Source organism: Stomoxys calcitrans, chromosome 1 (assembly GCF_963082655.1).
Source record: "Stomoxys calcitrans chromosome 1, idStoCalc2.1, whole genome shotgun sequence".
Classification (NCBI taxonomy): Eukaryota; Metazoa; Arthropoda; class Insecta; order Diptera; family Muscidae; genus Stomoxys; species Stomoxys calcitrans.
Window position 1 is genome coordinate 173,520,143 of NC_081552.1, and position 16,860 is coordinate 173,537,002.

Below are 16,860 nucleotides of genomic sequence, written 5' to 3' on the forward strand. Positions count from 1 at the left end.
CTACGCCCAGCGATCCTTTTTTATTGATATCATGACAATTTTGTTTTTATAGATATACAATGGTATTATAATAATGTACAACTTAGGGCCTCGGAAAAGTACCAGATGGTGGTTGAGGAGCACGAAGCCTTTTTGTACATAATAAATGTTAGCACCGATGACATTGGCTATTATACGTGTAAATTGATCAATGAAATTGGCATGACCATGACTAGGGCTAAATTTGATATATCGACCACATCGACGGAGACCACTGTGACAACGACGCGCAAGGGCAAAGGCAAAAAGAAGGTGGCCAAGAAAGTGGTGGCGCCCGTGATAGTACCACAGCCCTACTGTTCTTCCAGTGAATCGGAAGCTCAGGAAACTGAAGCAACTACCAGCACCACAGTGGTGACCACAACAACGGAGGTAGAGCCCACAGTGGAAGTGGAGACGACCATGCAGGTAATTAGAGTGCGACAACCTGTGTCCGTTTTGGTTGAACAAAGCGGAGTATCTGAGGTTATGGAGGTCAAGGATCGTGCCGTCGCAGATGCTGAAATGTCTACCACCACCACCAGTAGCAGCGTTGTCAAAGAGACAGTTAGCGAAACTGTTACCAGCTCCTCCACCATCACATCGAGTACCACTACAACGTACACCGAAGTCAGCGAAAGTGTCAAGACCATACGCTCTAAGATCTCCTCAAAATCCATAACAATTGAAGATATGATCGAAATCAAGCAGCATCGCGAAGTCAACACCTTATTGGAGACCATAAACGCTAGCTCCTTTGGCAGCATAGGAGAGTCTGCCTTGCGCGATTTAGCCACCATTGGTCTGCTTGTGCGTCACGGCTGCACAATCATAGAGATCATCTACATGTACGAACAGAATATATTCATAGCTTTGCAAAAGCCCGAAGCCCAGTCAGCTCTGGTGCAGCTGGTCGAACGTGAAGGTCATGAGGAATTGATAACTCAAATACTTAGTGAATCTTCAACGGAGGACGAAACCATATTGGCGGCCACAGTAGGTTTTAAGGCCTTCATACGCATGATCGAAACGTGTGAGATAACAATTGAGACGGTCATCAGGAAGTTTGTGCGGGAGGATTTCATAACACAAGATTGGAAAATAGCTTCAAAAGAGGTTTGGCGGTTTGAAAATATATTAATTTTTCTTTTTAAGTTTCACAAGTGTCCATGCCTTTAAGTTATCTGCCATCATCATTTTTGTTCTAAAAAGTGAAAGATAGGAAAGGGAGGCAATTTTTATTGCCTAGTTAACGAATTGTTGATTGAGGAATGTGAAATGCTTGCCGTATATATATATATATATATGTATTTCAATGTTATTAAGGCTCAGGTAAAGTGAGCGGCCGAAAGTATTCTAGGCGGAAGGTACAAGGTATTAACGGTGGCCCATATCTCCTTGGCAGAAGAGTAGTTTCATCTACTGAAAATACCTGTTTTTCAGGAATTGCCGGGTAGGAAATCCAACATTTTGGAAAAGACAAAAAGGCAACTCTTGTTGTACACACCTGCAAACATTGTGTGTTTAAACCACGTGTCATGGCATATGATGTATTTTGCAGTTGTCAGATTTATTATGTTGCTTCAAAAGCCATCTACCGTGCAATACTCAGCAATATTTGAAAGAATGCCTCTTGTTTGCGCATCGCAGCCGCACTGAGGACGACACAATCTGATGCATTGAATTTAATGCTACACTTAATGCCTCAGAACACTGTGACTACACCAAATTGCTGCCAACACTGCTGTAAGGAGAATGGAGCTTTGATAAAGCAATTTGAAACAAATCCCAAGATGGTGGAATGATATAATGTCTTATCGACGGTTTGCATAAATACCTTCTGCGACAGTCATTTAAGCTCTGAGGAATGTTTTTCTGATTTCAAAAACAGTCCTCGAGTTGACTGAATAGTTAAAGATTCGCTTGTTATGGGTGCCGGGCCACAAAGATATTCCGGGGAATTGAAGACCACATGATTTTGCAAGACTAGGTACTACCTTACAGGCGCAAACTTCTCACATATCAATGAGTGCTCTCCCATTCAATTGTAAGCTCTATGATAAGGAGCCTTTATATAGCCGAGTCCGAATGGCGTGCCGCAGTGCGACACCTCTTTAGGGAGATATTTTGACATGGGATAGCACCTCTAGCAACTTGTAAGCTAATGCTTTGAGTTGAGGGCAAGGGATGACATATGGTCACGATTTGGCTGCTGTGAAAGCTCCAAGCCTACCACTTTGATGTGGTAGGGTTAGAACAGAAGTCTCACCCATTGTGTCCGTCATGACAGGTCATTGTCTAGTTGGTATACAAGTCACGATATCCGCAGAAGGAAAAACAATAGAACATTTCGTCTACTTTGTGTCCGCTCTGCACTGACAAGAGCATTAGCTTATTTTTCTGTAAATACTTGTCTGAATTATAAGCAGAAATGTGCGCGTGAGTAATTTTTCACTCACGCTAACGAGAAAAAAATTATTCACGCACGATCACGCACGACTTTTTTATATCGACTCACGTTCACGCACGACTCACGGTCTTTATTTAATTGGCTTAAATGGTTAGTTTTTTTTTATTTATTTTCGAAAAAATAAATAAAATATAGAAAACAATAAGTGCACATAAAAAGACGTATTTTGGTATGGAGACAAAAACATTTGATTGATGTCAAATTTCGCTCGCGAAACAATTTAAAATTTTAGCGACTTTTCCGAAAGCAGAATAGAATACCAACCCTAAGTCCTGATTTATCTTAGGAGTCGTGGTATCTCGTAGTTCGTGATTTTTTCGTGAGTCTTTAATAGCGTTGTGAGTCGTGATTACACTCACGCACGAAGAGTTTTAATTCAATCACGCACGATCACGTGATTAGATTTGGATCTCACTCACGAATGAGGTGACTCACATGGACACGACTAGTGACGACATATGTGTACACCTCTTATACACAACATTTGAACGTTTTCATGTTACGGATATTGCAAACTAGCCCATTTTCATTCCTTTAAGAAAAAGCGGAGGCAAAGTTGTAACTTATCAATGAGTGCTGTCCGACAAAGGCCTGCACAAAACCATTCATTAGTGTCTGTTTTTGCTGAACTCGTCAACGCTGAACAAACACATGATGTTGTATTTGAAGACTAATACTGAACTAATAGTAGACAATTTTGAAAAACAAGCACCATTCAGTGCTTAGGAGTATTTTTTATCTAGAATTCAATTACGCGCTGCACACTGAGTCATATGAAAACGTTTCGTTGTCATTTTCAACAGATGAACTGATCACACAAATAGTTTGCAAACTGTTTGTTATCCTATGTAAAAAAATTACACGTGTGTGTGATTACCCATGCTTTTGACAAATCAACCACTGCGTTCGTAGGAATTTCGGACTACGAAAGTAGACGACAAGAAAAATACTCTATCTTAAGCAAAATGTACCCAAAATACATGCTTTGTACAAATTGTACATACTAAAATCTGAATCAAATTCTCTTTTTGCTGTAGGGCTATGTTTTGCTTGCATTCATCTCGTTATCCTGGTGTCTTATTATCTGCTTTACTTAGTTCTCAATTGTCTCCTACAATTTTGTATTTTTAAACGAAGACTTCAGTACTTGAAATACTCTATGATTGTTAGTGTGTCTTAAAAGCATAAACAAATGGTCTTGCGCAGGCCTTTGCTATCTTCCTCTTTGGAGAGAAGTTTTTCATGGCGTAGTACCTCAAAAAATTTTGTCAGCCGTAGGAGGGAAAAACCACCGCTGAAATTTTTTTTGATGTTCTCTACAGAATTCGCAACCTAGCGATTAGCGATCAGTGTTATATGCTAACCGCTGAGCTGCGGAGAACTCCAGTTTCAGAAATTATGCTGTTAAAAGCGATCTGGCTGGTTTATCTGTTCTTCTGGTGTCACAATGGACTAATATGTCAAAGTGAGTCTGATTGCAGACTATATATATATATATATATATATATATAAGCAATACTTATCCAAAAATTTTAAATAACATCTATGGGATTTCTTATTTGGTCATCCCATTATCTTTTAGTGAAGAGAACCCGTGCAAAGAAATTTACAAACGCAATACATGGTGAAACTTATTTAAGACTCGGCCAAGCCCAGAACCTTTCATTTGCCTCTAGAATTTTCATGGTTCTTGAACTAGTTTTTGGAAAGAACAAAAAAAATGAGTCAATCCTACAATAAAGAGCAGACTTCATGTTGTTCTTTAAAGGGCATTCTTGGACAAATGTCCATAGTTGCAATGAACCGGCAACGAAAATTAGGCTGAAGAATTTTTGGATTTTGTACTCTTGACACTAACAAAGATATCATTGTAATAAAAAAAACTAACGGCATTTTGTGTTGAGCTTCAAATTGAAAAAAAGACTTCAAATACCTGAAATTTAGATTTTATGATTTACGTTTGAGGTGGGAAAGGTGATGATCGTGGCTAAACTAATGCATCTAGATACTTAACGGCCGTATTCGCAAAACTTAATCAGACCTTAAAATAGGTTTAGTCGACAGCTCTGAAAAGTGCGTCTTTCAAACAAGTTGTCATTTGTCATAGTTTATGCTCAAAAAATAGATCATGAGGAATAGTTAAAACAGAAAATTTGCCAACATATTTCAACGCGATTCGGGTTAAGTTTTGTGAAAACCGGTGTAATAGTGGATGGAATAACAAAATGAAGTGAACGACAATCGAAATACTAACCAGCAATGGATGTTCTTTTCATGTATCGTTTTGTTACGATAAGGAACAACGTTGCTACAGATACAATTTTGATATGATCTTTGGACAAGCATGTTTCGAAAAAGGGTATATAAATAATACAAAAAAAGAATAAATCTTAGAGTTTTACTTTTCAAAACTAAACAAAATGTTAATTACTTCAAAGTTTTATGACAAATCAATCTATTTTTTTTATTATAAATATGTTGAAATAAAGAAAATATTAATAATTTTAAAATAAATAAATGTCAGGTACTTACCTTACCTTACCAATTAGAAGATTAAAGATCTACCTGCAACGAAACACAAATATAGTAAATAAATTGCGAAGTTACAATTACTTTTTTGGAACTAAAATGATGATGATTGATTATTGTTGCACGTTTGCCAAATTATTCAAACAAAATTTTAGAAAAACCCAACAATGCAATTCTAAATGAATTTCCATTATTTTCATGCCAAAAACCAAAATTGCCAACAAATATAAAAAACCTTAACAAATTGTACAGAGGACCATTGAAACAACGCATGTCTATGAAAGTCGTGAAGCTGTGACTCATATTAAAATTGGTAAGCATTTAGGGATTTTGAGATTTGTTGCATATTTTGCTCTCAGTTGAAACTGCAAGAAATTAATTTTTTATTTTAAATATATATATTTTTATTTTTTATTTTGCAAAACCAAAAAAAATGCCGCTCTTGACCCAACAAAATAAACTGCTTGAAACCAATTGCTAATGGCTGCTTTGAATATGCTTTGCCATCCCCCAAAAAATATATATATTTTAATAATCATATATGCACGTGCAGAGGAAACAATCGTCGAGGAACGTACCATAATCGTCGAAGAAGGTTTGGAAATAGAAGATTCAGAACCACTATAAAATCAACCCGAAAACCTTAAACTTAATTAAAAAAAATTAATAATATAATAATAATCAAAAAAAAGTCATCATCTTAATTAAAAAAAAAACAACTAAACTACCACAAACAACAGAAACCACCTTTTTTATATATATGTATATGTCAAAAAATAATAGAGAAACAACAAAAGAACCTTCAAATCCAACACCACTACAACTAGCCAATCAATATACTTCATCATAACAATGTGGCATTATACGATTCTGTAACTCTTTAATAAAAAAAAAACACTAATTTTGGTAAACATAAAAATGAAAACAACAGAAATAATATCTTTTAATTATGACTTACTTACTTATTTACTTACCGCCTACACTTGCTAACCGTGTTGATGACCACAAACAATTGGGATTTTTTTTACTACAACATGTAATCGAACAACTATAACTTTTAACTATTTCCAGGCCCAAGTGTTGTATCCTCGTAACCTTGTAATATTGCTAATTTACTTAACACTAATTCTTTCCCATAAAGCTTTTACAGTTTAGCTGATAATAACTTGCTTGAATATTCTGTCATCATATAAGCTTAAGAACTCTACGCAACCTCCACAAATCTTTCAACGTCAAATCTTCTAAAACTTCATTTTCAACAAAACAAAAAATATCGTATAAGCCATAATAAACCATACATAGCCTCATAGTATATACATAAGCAAAAAACCACCGTTTTGCTAGCTCCTTCGCTTCGTTCGCTTGTTTTGCTACAATTCGCTGTATAAAAGGCCCAACAGTTTGTAGAGATGAAATGAAAACCAATGTATACTGCAAAAAAGAGGTAAGTTTCACCCTTTAGGTTATCACCACAACAATATTTTCAAACAAGAAGAAAACTCATGACTGTGAAAAATATTGCAAAATATTCATTTACAAATATAACGTTCAACTTAAGATGAAAATGTACAACTATTAGGGAATAACAATAAATTTCGAGGATCTTTTTAACGCAATAGTTTAATATTTTATTGTCCATATGGAAATGCAAATGTACCCATGAATATGTCATTAAGGAACAGGGCAAACTTCTCACATACCTTACTTTTTAAGTGTTTTCGTGTAATGACGGAAAAAAGTCTGTCGTTGCATGAAAGCACATGAATTGGACCTTATCGGTTCAGATTTGGACTTTATCGGTTAAGATTTGGATATAGCCTCAGATAAACCGATCCCCCGGTTTGAATTCTTGAGCCTCTAGAAGGCGCCGTTGTTGTCCGATTTGGCTGAAATTTTGAACGGAATGTTTTCTTGGGACTTCCAATAACCATGCCAAGTGCAGTCCAAATCGGTCATTACCCTGATACAGTTCCAATATAAACTGATGTCCCGCATGTATGGTATCTTGTGTCCCTGGAAGCCGCAATTGTTATACGATTTGAGTGAAATTTTGCACGGAGTGTATTGTTGTGGCTACAATTTTCAAAACCGGTCTATAACCTGATATAGATTCCCTATCCTGATTTGTCTTCTACGGTCCGTAGGATCTTAAATTTTTGCCTCATATGGCATAATTTTGTTTTTTTCTGAACTATATCTCCATAATTTCATTTCCTTGTGCTTAATTATTGTCTTAAAGAAATAAAATTTAAAAATAAGTTAACATTAAAACATTTTTGAACCATAGATACAATTTTAAAAAGTCCATGAACATTTAATAGTTGTGGTCTAGCCAGACCACGTTCGCTCAACAAGATACGTAAAACGTTCGCCCATTCGAGGATTAAATGATGACTCTATACCATTGCATATAGTGTACCACTACATAACATACATTTTATGGGTGTCATCAGCATGTAACTTTGATTGTTTCACTGATTTTATATAAATCGGAGCTAACATGACATTTTTTAAGGACCCTAGAATAGCAAAAAAAATTCCAAAATATTTCAATTAACAGTATCGCCTAACAAGCATTTACGTATACAGCAACAAAGATTAAGAAGATAAATCAGCATAAAATCGCAGATCACTTATTCAAGCTTAAATAATGTTTATTCGAAATACGTGCGCAATAGGTTAGTCGAAAATTGGCATACAAGCAATACAAACAGCATAATACATGCAATATTTGCTTTTTTGGCATCGACTTATTTAAAGAAAATCCAAATGGGGCAAAAACGGGCAAGACTTTTTTTGAACATATTTAAAGTAAAGGATTCCCTGAATAAGAAAAACAAAGATTGTAAGCTTAATTCGTTTTTTAAAACTTTTCTAAAAAATTTTTTTTACGATATGAAAATTATGTAGCATTCCACTGAAGTAAAATTTGTAAAATTAGTTAACGCATGAAACAAATAGGTTTAAAGTTTCAAAATCATATAACCTATAGTTTTTCCGAAAAAAATCGTACAAAAATAATACGAAATCTTTTTAATTTGAGAAACCAACGAACTGTGTTTATGAACCTACTACAACTAGGTTATGTGTCCTAAGACCATATTTTTCCGGAATATGAAAGAAATTTTTATATCCCTTTCGAGTGGTATATAATATGTCAATATCTTATTGCCAATATTATATTGTCAATTTCTTATTGTCAATATTGTGTTGTTAATATTACATTGGCAATATTATATTTTCAATATTGTATTGCCTATATTGTATTATCAATATTGTATTGGCAATATTGAATTGTCATTACTATATTGTCAATGCCGTAATGCCAATATTGTATCATTAGAACTGTATTTTTAATATTGTATTGTCAATACTGTAATCCCAATATTGTATTGCCATTACTTTTTTCTCAATATTGTAATATTGTATTGTCAATTCTTTATTATTAAAATCTTATTGCCAACATTGCATTGAAAATATTATATTTTCAACATTGTATTGTCAATATTATATTTTCCATATAGCATTGCAAATATTTTATTGTCAATATTGTATTATCAATATGGTGTTGGCAAAATTGGTTAGTAAATACTATATTGCCAATGCCAGATTACCAGAACTGTATTGTCAATACTTTAAACCCAATATTGTATTGTCAATAATGTACTTTCATTATTTTATTCTCAATATTGTATATTCAATTCTATATTGTTATATTGTATTATCAGTATTTTATTGTCAATATGGTGTTGGCAACAATGGAAAGTAAATACTATATTGTCAATACTGTAATGCCAATATCGTATTGTCAGAATTGTATTGTCAGTTTTATACTGTCAATACTGTAATCCCAATATTGTACTGTCATTACTTTATTCTCAATAGTGTAATGTCAATATTGTATATTCAAGTCTTTATAGTATTGTCAGTATTGCATTATCAATATTTTATTAGCAATACTGCATTGTCAATACAACATTGCAAATACAGTAATCCTTATATTGTAATGTCAATATTTAATTGTCAATATTATTTTATCAAATCTATATTGTCAATATCTTATTGCATTGGCAATATTATATTTTTAATATTATATTGAAAATGTTGCATTTTCAATATTGTATTGAAAATGTTGCATTTTCAAAATTGGATTGAAAATGTCAATAATACATTGTATGAAGTTAAATATTAGCTATACCTTAAGTGATTTACTTTGAGGCGGGGATTAAATAAACGATAAGGACAGACAAGGATATTTTCGAGACATTAGTTTCGGTTGAAGATGTTACCATTCTTTCTTAGCAGTTTGTATTGCAAACAAGGAACATCTGGTTCCACATATGAAGACAATAAACTTACAAGTATTAGTTTCAGCAGTAACTTCAAAGATTGACTTTACGGCGATAATTAAAAAATACTTAAAAAATACTTACTTACTTAAAAATACTTACTTACTTAAAAAATACTTACTTGACTACAAAGACATTCAAGACAAAAGTTGGACTATGGAATTTTACTTTACAATGTTAGCAGCCAGTATAGTAAACAACAAATATTCGGTTACATGTGTGAAGACAAAGTGCATACAAGTATTAGTTCTAGCAATAACTTCTGGAATTCGCTTTACATTTAGGTAAAAAAGAGAACAACATAAGCATAAATAAAACCGAAAGGTGATCGTAATGCTTGTCTCGTGCTAACAGAGTTAATTATAAATACACCTGCCGAGAATATTAAAAAGATGTTAAAGAGATTGTTTGAAAGTTGTAGTTCGTCTGTTCGCTACATAGTTCATAGAGAGTTTCGATGAAACTCTGCGGCTTGTAACAACCAATATCAGCATTCTAAATGTAGAATGTAGTTGAATTGGCAGCGAGCTTACATTGTCCGAACGAAAATCATTGATTCAATTCTCACCAAAGCGGGCTTGAATTATGGCCACTTTTAATGTATTGTTATACAACCATTGTGTTGTTATATTTCTAGGTAAAACTGTTGTAATTCGAATGTAGTGAAGAAAGGTTCTCCCAATAGTCTATCTGCATCAGTCGCAAATAGTTAACATAATATTCTGAAATTCTGCAATATATTTTACCATCAAGTTGTACCATCAGTTGAATGAAAGCAGCCCATAATCCAGTACAGATCTCACGCTCTCTATGAGATGAAAATGAAAATGTTTGTCTGTTTCACATTCTTCCATTCTATTTTCCCTTTGTGTATGTTCCTCCCTCTTTCTTACTCTATCTCTCTCTTCTCTCATGCACACATATACTAACACTGTAAAATCTAATTCAAGCTCTTAGATGTGTCTACCTTTAGATTAAGCTAAAATTGTCTTGTGTGATCCCTCTTCCAATGCCTACATAACTTTTGTGTTTCCCGTAAATTGTTGGAACCCTGTCCTGTAGTCTCCTGCAATCACCCGTATATCTGCTGCTGACATTGACATATTGGTATTAACAATACACTTGTCGTTCACTGTGTACAGTACTAAAAAAAAAACGTAGATAAAAGCGTACAAAAAAATACAAAACTAAATATCTATGTTTAGATTTGTTCCATTTTAAATGGTAGACCGAAAATTTAGTTAAATTTGCTTACAAATCACAATTCACAGAAACAACATTAGTGGAACAACAAGAACAACAAGTGCAACAAGATATACAACAACATGAACAAATCCAAAACATACAGGAAACAGAACATAAACAAACCACAAAAGTGGAAAAGAAAACTAAAAAGCAGAAGAAACTCAAACATGTCGAGGAACAAGAAACACAACCTCTTGAGCCAGAAGTGCCAGAGGAAGTCATTGTCCAACAGCCAAGTCATGAAGCGCTGGAAGAAGAAAAGGTGCAAGTTGAAAGTTTGGAGGATATCGAAACACCCGTCTTTGAGACTTTAACTGTGCAAACGGTGCCCCAAGAAACCGCTGAAACTACAGGTCTAAGCGAGTTGCCCCTAATGGCACCATCTAGCCAGCCCGCATTGGCAAAGGCTCTCGAATCGTTGATATCGCAACAGAATGTTGTTGTCCGCGAAGAAAACCAAATACTGGAAGTAGAGAAGATAGTTAATGTCGCCAAAGGACGTACCGAGGTAGTTAACGAATCAGTTGAGGGAGTAGAACTTAAGGCACCAAATGTAGAAGAAGTATTGGTAGAACAAACACCAAGTGAATTGGCACCATTACAGCCAAAGAAAGCAAACGCGAAACGAAGCAAAGACCTCACGCAGCGTAAGTCCCTGGTGGTAGAAAAGCCCATGGTTGAGGAGAGCGCAAAAGATGATTTAGTCGGCAAGGCAGAAGAGCAGCATGCCCAGCCTAATGTGGTACCGCTACAAGCAGGACAACAGCAAGAGGTAATTGTAACGGAAAATGTCGGAAAACTGGAGGCTGACCAAAAACCCAGAGTTGAGAGTCAGCCAACGAAGGAGTTAGTAGAGCAAACAGGTTTGATTGTGCAAGAAGTGGTCAGTGGTGAAACTATCGACAGGCAGGTCTCTGTCGAAAAGCCAAAGCCAATGGAAATTCCCCAGACAGTGGTTTCTGTCGACTCTAGCGTTGATGTCGCCGAAATACAAATTCAAGATTCCGCTAAGGAATATAAGAGACCCAAAGACCAACCTAAGGAAAAATCCCATACCTCATTTGTGGAACACAAGTCATATGTGGCTCAAGAGCTCTTCCTAATTGAGACTGAGGGAGAATTTCAAGAGCCAACTAAAGCTCCAGAAATTAAGGCCTCCAAGTCTGTGAAGGAAGTTAGCAGTTCACTGGAAGTGACGGAAAATAAACTTGCGGAAACCGTGCAAGACGTGCCAGTCAAAAAACCAGAAACCTATGCAAAGGCACTGGACAAACTTATAGTACTCGAAGGCTTCGAGTCCACACAGGCCGACCTACAAAGTCCTCTGGATGAATTGAAAACACTTCAGCAAGAGAAGGGTAAACAAGCCAGAGTACAGCTTGAGGAAATGTCTCACTTGACTCATGCTTTAGAATTTGTAAATGAAGCCAAGCCTGAAGATTTCTCAGTACCCGAGATCAAGGAAACAAAGGCCCAAGTGGAAGACCAAGTGCCCCGCCTAGTGTCTCATGAAGTTACTACTACAATAACATCGGAATCAACGAAAGAACTGGAAATGCCCGATGATGCAACACAGCAAAGTGTTAAGCAAACACTGACGCAAGCAAGCGCAGTGGTACAGACAAGGGAAGGTCAAACATTTGAAGGCCTTAAAGAGGAGGAATTTGAAACACCCTGCCTGCAAAAGAGTAAAACTGGCCTAGAAGGTACAATGCTGGCGGCCGATGTAAGCCAAGTGCAAATTCAAGAGAAAGAATTTCCTTTTGAAAGCCCAACAACACAGGCATTGGCTTCCACTGTGGTTACCATGACCGAAAATCTTACTCCAATATCTGGCTTATCCCAACAAGCCATCGAGAGTGAAGAGGGCTTAAAAACATTCGAGCAGCCACAGCTGCAAAAGGCAGACGAAAAAACAATTCTTCAAGAATTGAAAGCCCCCCATGTGGCTTTGGTGGAAACAGAATCCACCGCAAGCCCTCTGCAGACCGAACAGCCAGAGGCACTGAAGGCCCTCCCACAAGTGGACTCTAGCTATGCTAGCGTGACCTATACACAAACTCTTATGGAGGCTGGCAATATTATGCCAGAAGACGAAAAAGTTGCAGAGGTCACCATCAAGCCGACACTAAGTCATACCTCTAAGAATCTCGAAATCTACGAAGTTACCGTCTCCGAAGATTTGGCCGAACAGCCAAAATTGGATAAACCTGAAACACATCAAGCCCAGGTGCAACAAAACGCCCATACACAGAAGTACATACAGACCTCAGAACCCATGGTACTTGAGTCCTCGGAAGTAACCAATATTAAAATGCCCAAAGAAAAACCCACCAGCACTACTAACCTTGTAGCCCAACATGCTCCGCAGACTTTTAGCCAAACTCCATTGGATGGCACCACAGACATGGAGGTAGTCAAGCAGCCAGATATACACCATATAACTTCCGATGTAGAACTCATTCACTCTTTGGAAGCCACACAGATTGAGACGCTGGACAAGGAAAGCCTACTTGAAGTTGCTGAACAGCCAACAGGCAGGGAGGTCACGGTTTCGGCTGAGAATCTTTTGAACGTGGCCCAGAAATTCGCCGAAGAGGCCGTGGAACATCCTGAATTGTTCAAGCCACATGATCTAAGTCACCAACATGCTCATTACAACGTGGATCAAGTGATAACGCCAACTCTCAGCTCCGAAATGGAAGGCCTAGACTCGGTGGCGACCTACGACACCAAACCATTGTCAGCTGACAAACTAACAAACATATCAATGGTTGAAAATCGCACGGCCTTGGACATAGCCGAGGTAATGGTTACCGAAAAGGAATCCACAGGAGTGGACTTCAAGTCTCCCGCAGAAGCTTCGGTAGAACCGAAACTAAGCACCGAACTACACAAGTCTGTGTTGGTACAATCAGAGGCGCCTTATGAAGAGCTTGGCAAATTTAAGGGAATACCCTCCCTGGAAACCAAGGGCCAACTGAAAGACGTTGAGAAACATAATGAGTTAGCGGTAAAAACGGTTGAGGTTTACGAAGGTGTACAAGACTTAGGTGCAACAGATACCGCAAAGCCACAAGAAGCCGATGTTATTATTAAACCTCAATCCCAACTAGCCTTAGTGCAAAAAGAGGAAGTCTTCGAAGCTTCCGACGACTACAAACTCGAGGAAACCGCCAAGGATATAGCGCAAATGACATCCCATGATGTCAACTTAAAAGTACCACTGCAAGAGGGTACACAACAGCAAGACTCCACGACATCCTTGCGTGACTTTGTGCCAACTGAAGCTCAAGCGAAATTCAGTCAACATCTCCTGACTGAAACTGTGACAACACAAGTTGTGGTTCTAGAGGAGACTCAGCCTAAAGAGTTAACCGCTTCCGTTAAAGAGGAAAAGCCAAAGGAGGATTTAATTACAAATGCCAACTATGTCGTTGTTGCAACAACTCCCATGCTAATGGAACACGAGGAGATTTTGGAAGCCGCCGGCAGAGACAATGAAAAGATTGCCCAATCGTCCATAACGGATGATAAACACAGTGTTCCATTAAGTTTCCAGCAGAATTTACTAGAGCATGCAGCAGAATTTAGAGAACCTGAGAGCGAACAGCACAAAGCAAAATTAGCCAGCGACGATCGCAAGCTCCTTGTGGGCACAACCGAAAAGCCACAAATTCTTGATAGTCTGGCGAAAACAGCAAGTCAGGAAATACCACAGGTCATACAAGCAAATGTTGACCATGTAACGAGTCATGCCACCATCACCGAAGCTACTCAAGCAGCCGAGATGGAAGAAGCTCTGCATCCTGAAAAACCAGCAACTATTCAGACGTCACAAGCATCCTCGACGCCACAACTAAATTTACCCCTTATAGAGGAAGTCAAGCCGCAAGAGAGTGCAAAGGAGACTGCCCAAATTCCAGACACATCTGTCAAGGCATCCAGCAGTATAGAAGGCGCCCAACGAGAGTTAGCTATTACAGAAATACAACCGATTGAGGAATCAAGCAAATTTGAGGATGAAACCAAGGACATGCCCCATAAGGCTTCTCTCACTCTAGATGAGCCATTTACAATTATTCAAACTGAAACTCAGCAAGACACTCTCATTAAAGAAGACCAACTTAAGGACTTTGTACCACTCGAGGAGACTCCAAAGTCATTTATTGAAGGTACACTTAGAGAAGTCATCACTACTATGCCCACAGCATATGAGGAAACACCTAAGCTGGAGACAGTCAAGCCCTCTAGCGAGCAGGCAAAACCCTCCAAGCAGGACAATGTAAAGCAAACAAATGTTCAACAATTGGACACTATAATGTACAAAGAATCCGAGCTGCCCTCGTCTACAGATAAAGCTCTGCATGCCAAACCAAAACTCGATGGCACAAGGCAAGAAATGACCGTGAGCGAGATACGCACTATGGAAAATGTGGAACCGTTTGATCAAACACACACCAAACAGGAGCAGTTGGCCACAGTTGCATTCACTGATACTCCCACCAAGGTCCAGACAACCACATCAACCATTGTCTTTGAAAAAGAAACTGAGCAATCGGAGGAAAAACCAAAATCGGAAAGGATTTTTGCACCGTCAACAATCGGCCAACAAAACGAAAAGACGGTAACCGAGGTTGTTACATGTGAAACCACCACAACTCTCAAGGATACTCCAGAAGTAGTACAACAGTCGGCCAGTGTTTCAGTTACCGAGACGAAAAAAGAAATACCACAAAAATCCGAGGAACCCACATACACTAAGGAAGCACCCGTGGAACCACTGCAGGTTCAAGAGGAAAAAGCGAAAATTGTGGAAGATAATCTCAAGGCCTTGATCGCTGAAGAAAACGTTAGTGTCTCCACAATAACCGAAACCTACGAACTAAATAAGCGGCCAGAGGTCTATGCCAATGTCATAGTAGATACTCCCAAGTTGCAAGCAAAGACCGTTGAGGCCACAACCACATATGAGGATACTTCTAGCTTGGAAACCCCAGCTCCATTCGAACATCTAAAGGCCGTACCCATTGACGGAGACCAAAGGCCCATACAAACCACCACTGTCCAGACATACGAAAGCATAGGAGAGGAAAGCGGCGACTTTAAACCACGGGCAGAAGATACAAAATCATCCATTGCGCTCCCTGAACTGAAGGCCTCCGTAACAGAGGAAATTGTACCTGATTCGGGTGTTGAGGTTTTGCACACAGCGCCAACAAAGGTTCAGACCATACCGGCACACCCCCCACAAGAACACCAAGAAAATCTTACAGTCCATACAATTACACCATTCGAAACTCTCAAACAACTGTCACCAACCACAGACGAAAGTACACAACACCAGGCAAATGTGGCCCTAAGCGATGCAACCGGCCAAATAGTTAGCACAACCACGATAGTCTCGCGACAGGAACCAATGGCCGCTCTGGAAGTGGAGAAGCCAAAGCTACAGCAACTGCAAACTGAAATAGAAACACAAAGTATGTACCTTGACAAATCAGAAGTTATCATAAGCGAAAGCACCCAAACGCTAGAAACACCACAACCCGCGATGCCTCAGGAAGTCAAACCAGTACCTACTCCAAATCACCAGACATACAGTAGCAGCACCGTAGACACCTACGAGCACACAGATTCCCTAACTAACACCGGTACACCGGCCGCCAACAGCTACACCACACAGAATATGGCACCTAATGAATTCCACACTGCCATAAGCACTACACATGTAACGGGCGAGCCCCTGGAGCCAATAGATGGCCCTGCGACAACTCCCAAACACGTCGCCCACACTACCATTGAACCCACACTGGCCCATGAACACACCTCACCACTGATTCTAGAACGGGAGACCACTATGCCTGAGACCATACTCCCCGAAAAGAAGGAAATACCGGGTCCCACACTCACCCCCGCACAATTAAAAACAGTCACCACCACAATTGTACACAGCTCATCACCACCCACAGAACCTTTACAGATCGCGGAAAAGCCCCTTGCCGATAGTGTCGTTAATATTGTTAAATTTTCAGACTACATCACCGCCGATACAAATGTAGCACCCATATCACATCCAATTACAGAAATCAAAGAGTCGCACGATGATGTTGACTCGACAGCAACACCACGAAAAACATACACGGTAACTCACCCCTCCGGTAAGTACATAGACATACAAATAGAGTGTAGTAGTATATGGCGTAATACTTTTCAAGACCCCAAGATTCGAAGCCCCTGACAAAAACA

At 38.4% G+C, this 16,860-nt stretch overlaps 1 protein-coding gene across 4 annotated transcripts in view; it reads left to right on the plus strand.

The window, feature by feature from the left end:
- The window catches only part of LOC106081518 (titin), a 178,603-nt gene that overhangs the window by 113,194 nt on the left and 48,549 nt on the right, over nucleotides 1-16,860 (plus strand). For 2 of the 4 annotated variants that reach the window (XM_059360572.1, XM_059360573.1), the window contains one exon: nucleotides 10,638-16,772. The exons of 1 other annotated variant lie outside the window; for it this stretch is intronic. In XM_059360572.1, coding sequence (XP_059216555.1) covers nucleotides 10,638-16,772 — 6,135 coding nt within the window. Of the gene's footprint in view, nucleotides 1-52; nucleotides 1,135-5,269; nucleotides 5,331-5,570; nucleotides 5,613-10,637; nucleotides 16,773-16,860 lie in introns of all 4 variants that reach the window. One more of the 4 variants, XM_059360575.1, reaches the window with a different exon arrangement.